Consider the following 4,469-nt stretch of genomic DNA (forward strand, 5'->3'; position numbering starts at 1 on the left):
ACATGTACATGGCCCATGGTTTCAAACTAAAAAAGACAAGCATTGAAAGAAATATTTCCTATCAATTTCAGTGTGTACCTTCCTAAGCCAAAGATGAAACACCCATAGCAGCTAAAAGCCAAATCTCCCATCATCATCATCCATCTCAAGTCTTTTTATATTCAATACTTATACTAAAGATTCCATTAACAACACCAAAAGCTTTTTAAAATTTTTTAGGTTCCATTTTTATGCCCATGTGATCCGATGTATTTTTATTTGCCTTGGATGTGTTCTTCCTATAAAAGATGGAGGGTAAATGGAGAAAATTCTTATATACGCATATAATTGACTTTAAAGGGATATTCTGATTAAAATGATATACCATCCCCTATTAAAAGGACCGTAAAGTAAAAAAAGAGATATTTGTTTGGCTAAAACAAGATCTTAAAAGCCAAATCCATTTACAAAAACAAAATCGATAGACCTAACAAATAATATATATAAAACAGGGGATATTCATATTCTTTGGTACACCGAAAACCCATATCTTCTCAGTCCCACTTTTCTCTCCCCCAAAATCCCAAATATTTTAAAAAAAATATTAAATATTAAATATTATATTATATTAGTATATAGATTTTGCATTCTTGGGTATTTAGACTTTTGAAGTTCAGAATTCTCTGGGGTCTACAAAAATTGAAAGTCCAGGGGGTGATTTTGTCCAGTCACCGACGGACCCGTCACTGTAGTCTTCCCCAAGCCGTTTGATGCACCATAAATCTTCATCGCACGATAGCCTTTTCCAATGTGGGACCCCAGCTTTCAACGGCTCACCATTCGCCACCTCAGTCGCCACCACACTGCACCCTCCTTCTTTGGCCAAGTTATGCGCGTGTGCACACAGCGCATAAACCAACTTCGCCGCCGATGGCCCTTCCCCTCCCACCCCGTACAGGAAGTGCAAACCGAACGGCTTGAACACTTCCGGAATCGACGGTAACCTCAAGAACGGCAACAACTTGTCCACTATCCTTGTCGTTTTAGCCAACGTTTTCCTCATCCTCGACGCGCCCCGGACTTCCAACCTAAACACGTCCTTGCAATTCCACACACTCAAAACCGCCCATGACTCTGGCGGGTCGGATAAAAACTTATCACACCCGGCCCACGTTTCTTGCGTATAGCAACATCCACGTGGCACTGCCAAAAAGGTCCCCAGGCTGAGTCTGTTATTAAGCACCGAGTCAATGTCGCGAGGGAAGAACTCGATGGTGGAGAAACGACGCCGATATAGCGACTCGGCGTCGGATGGGGACAGCTTAATCAGAGAGACTCGGTTGGAAACAGGGAGTCGATGGGCGAAAACGGGGTTAACCAAAATGGAAGGGGTACGGAACTTGGAGTAGCCGCATTTATCAGTGAAGAGATTAACGGAAGCTTGGTTGTCGTTTTCCGTGGCTAAGTAAGAGTATTCAGTGCCGTTTTGGACAAACCACTCTTCCATTCTTAGTACCAGCTTTAACCCTATTCCCATTCTCCTGAGAAATTAAAAAAAAAAGAAGAAAATTAAGACCATTGATTACTATAGGTTTTAACGTATTAAAGGAATGTTAATGATTGGGTGGAGCAGTAAATACCGGTGCGAAGGGGAGACCCGAAGGCCTAAAATGTAAGCGACTTTGGTGTAAACAGGGAGAGGTTTGGAGGGATCATTGGTTTTGGTATTCCGAGAGAGCTTTTTGCCACAAGTAACGGTTTTTATGCAACCTCTTATCATCCCAACTATTTCTTTGGTGGAGCTTAATTCAGCCACCTGTTTGATTACATAAACCAATATGAGTGTTTTTGTTTTTTCCTTTAAAAAAAATAAAGGCAACAACGCAAGAAGAAGCAAGAAGCATGGGGTAGTAGTAATGGAGGGAAAAGGAGTAGTACCAGCATGAGAAAAGCAGGGGAGTGGCGGACCCGGCAAATAGGGTCACCCAAGAGGTCGGTAAAGAGAGAGAGTTTGCCGCTGGGACCAACTTCGCATCGTTTTTCAACTTCTTCTACACTTGCTAAATCTTTACTAGGATCAAACTCCCGTACCACTATAACGCACTCGTCATCACCTCCCATAATTTTCCTTCTTTTTCACACTTTATGTTATAGTGAAAGTGAAAATGGATGGAAAAGGAAACAAGGGTTTATATAGGTGAAAACGCAGCTTTTTCAAGGTCAGAGAGTAGCCCTCAATAACGTCTGAAACAAGCAAAAGCAGTAAAGAGAGAAGGTGTAGAAAGCTTAGGACTTCGAGATCATAAGAAAAAAAGCTAAGCTAAGGGCTTCTTGTTGTGTATTTATTTTCTTCTTGGGTTTTTTTTCCTTGACATAGGAGAGGAAATACGGAGAAGTTGATGGCCAGAGCAACAATTGGTTTGAAGCTGCCTTTAAATACTGGTTGGCTTCTTCTTTTTACTATCTATCTCTAGAATCACTAAACCTTTCCTTTTCTTTTCTGGCTTTTTTTATTTAATTCAGTGCTTTTAAAAGTCTCTATCTCTCCCTCTCTCTTGTCTTTCTGTCTGTCTATATTATCTCTTTTCTCTCTCTCTTTCTTTTTAAAACTAGTAACGAAAATATTATCTTATAGAAAGAAAGTTAAAATGGGAGAGATTGTAAATAAATGGAAAAACAATAATAACAATTTTTATTATTAATCATCACAAAAAGGGTGGAACTGGAAATGGCGGCTATGGCTGCGCAGTTTTATTGTTTTTCTTTTTTTTTCTGTTTTTTCATTTTAATCATTTAATTTCTAAGGATGGAGGCGTTGCCATCATGCCCCATTTGGCAATCATTTCCCTTCCCTCCAATCTCCCCCTCCTCCAATTCCACCCACCCATCCATCCATCATCATCATCAGCAGCAGCAGCAGCATCATCATATCGTGACCATCGTTTCCACATACATAACGACTTTATTTTGTCGTTTCATGAAAGATGAAAATTCTCTACCTATTACATGTTCAAAGACATTTAATGTTTTAACATTTTTTATTTTACTATATTTTTATTCGCCCATTAAAATGTTTTATTTTAAATTATGTTTTGAAATTAAATATTTTATATTAAATTATATTCAAATATTTTAAATATTTTATTTTTATATTTTCTAAGTCTAAGTTTTAAATTAAGGACTAAGCTAGAAATTAATATTTTTTTACTCAATGTTGCATGGAATAGTCATTCTTTGGTGAAACTAAAGAATAGTTATTACGGGAAGACAAGTAATAGGAAAGCAATACTCAATCCATTAAATGAGTATTACATTCAACCAAACAAATGAATACGAAGAACCTGGAGGACTAGTGGGCCACCGATGCCTTCATTATCGAAGTGTAGAATGAACATGTTCAGTACTCATTTACTGATAACAAGCATAGAGTTTGGCAAACTTATATGAGCGGGCTCACAAGTTCGCGGAGGTAGAAGAGATTAAGAGGGTGACGCATGACACATTTCAAAGAGATGGTAGACAAATCAGAGAAAGAGAAGGAGCTCGCAATAGATAGGGGTCGCCCAATCAGGCTTTGCGTGCCCGAGGTGACGAGCAGCAGAAAACGCAAACATAGGGTAATTTTCCTGAGGTTCCTTAAGGATCTCAACCCGAGCAGATAAGAAGATACATCCCTCAAGGCAAGTTTAAAGCCAACACTTCATTGAACATTACTCGTGCTTATATCTTGAATCAAGTAAAGAGTTTAAGCATCCTGCCTAACCCATCTCCTATGAAGCATAGTACAAAGAGATCAAATTCTAAGGATAGATATGCTTTCCATGATGATCTGGAGCACAAAACTAAATATTGTTTTATTTTGAAGGATGCTATTTAAGAGGAAGTGAGAAATAATGAGCTCACCAAGTTTGTGGATTAGGTTACTCCTTAGCAGGGTCAAAGTTCTTGTGGTGATCCCAAAGGTAAGCAGAAGGTCAGGGGCACTATCCATGTGATTGTAGGCACAGATGAGGATTGGGAAAGTTCTAATGCAAAGAGGAAAGCTCACATGAGGTGTGTCATGTTAGTTAAAGCACCCAAGAGACAGTGTCAGTAGGGAAAATAGAGTGTTGAGTTTGGTAATGACAATGAGGAGCTAGTGTGCGACAAAGAAGGAAATGACCCAATGGTTGTGTCAGTAACGATCATAGGTTTTGAAGTTAGAATAATATTGGTTAACCTGGGAGGCTTATCAAAAGATGGGGTTGAAAGAATAAGCTTTGTCCAAGGCTAATCCTCTATTTGGTTTTGCGAATCACCAGTAGAGGTGAAGGGTTCTATCACTTTGCTAGTCACCTTGAGAGATGGTGAGCATACGGCTACAGAATATGTATAATTTTTTGCTATGGACCATCCTATGACATATAACTCCATTTTTAGGTGTTCGATAATGAGAACAGCGAAGATGGTGGTATTAAAATTTTGTATGAAAATTAAATTTTTTATAAAGA

At 38.8% G+C, this 4,469-nt stretch overlaps 1 protein-coding gene across 1 annotated transcript; it reads right to left on the reverse strand.

Annotated features, from left to right (window-relative positions):
- Window positions 1–327: 327 nt before the first annotated feature.
- Window positions 328–2,570, reverse strand: LOC107945700 (probable N-acetyltransferase HLS1). The gene is made up of 3 exons (XM_016879793.2): window positions 1,918–2,570; window positions 1,620–1,795; window positions 328–1,520 (listed from the first exon to the last, which is right to left on the reverse strand). Exons 1-3 carry the CDS (start codon window positions 2,098–2,100, stop codon window positions 653–655), a joined length of 1,227 nt encoding a protein of 408 aa, XP_016735282.2. The 5' UTR covers window positions 2,101–2,570; the 3' UTR covers window positions 328–652.
- Window positions 2,571–4,469: the final 1,899 nt, after the last annotated feature.

This window comes from Gossypium hirsutum, chromosome D12, assembly GCF_007990345.1.
Source record: "Gossypium hirsutum isolate 1008001.06 chromosome D12, Gossypium_hirsutum_v2.1, whole genome shotgun sequence".
Taxonomy (NCBI): Eukaryota; Viridiplantae; Streptophyta; class Magnoliopsida; order Malvales; family Malvaceae; genus Gossypium; species Gossypium hirsutum.

Excerpts from the sequence above, each read along its gene's own strand:
- LOC107945700 (XM_016879793.2), bottom strand. The coding sequence starts at position 2,100 with ATGGGAGGTGATGACGAGTGCGTTATAGTGGTACGGGAGTTTGATCCT. Across the intron at positions 1,796-1,917 it reads CCCCTGCTTTTCTCATGCTG|GTGGCTGAATTAAGCTCCAC; the intron begins GTACTACTCCTT and ends GTAATCAAACAG. Across the intron at positions 1,521-1,619 it reads CGGGTCTCCCCTTCGCACCG|GAGAATGGGAATAGGGTTAA; the intron begins GTATTTACTGCT and ends TTAATTTCTCAG.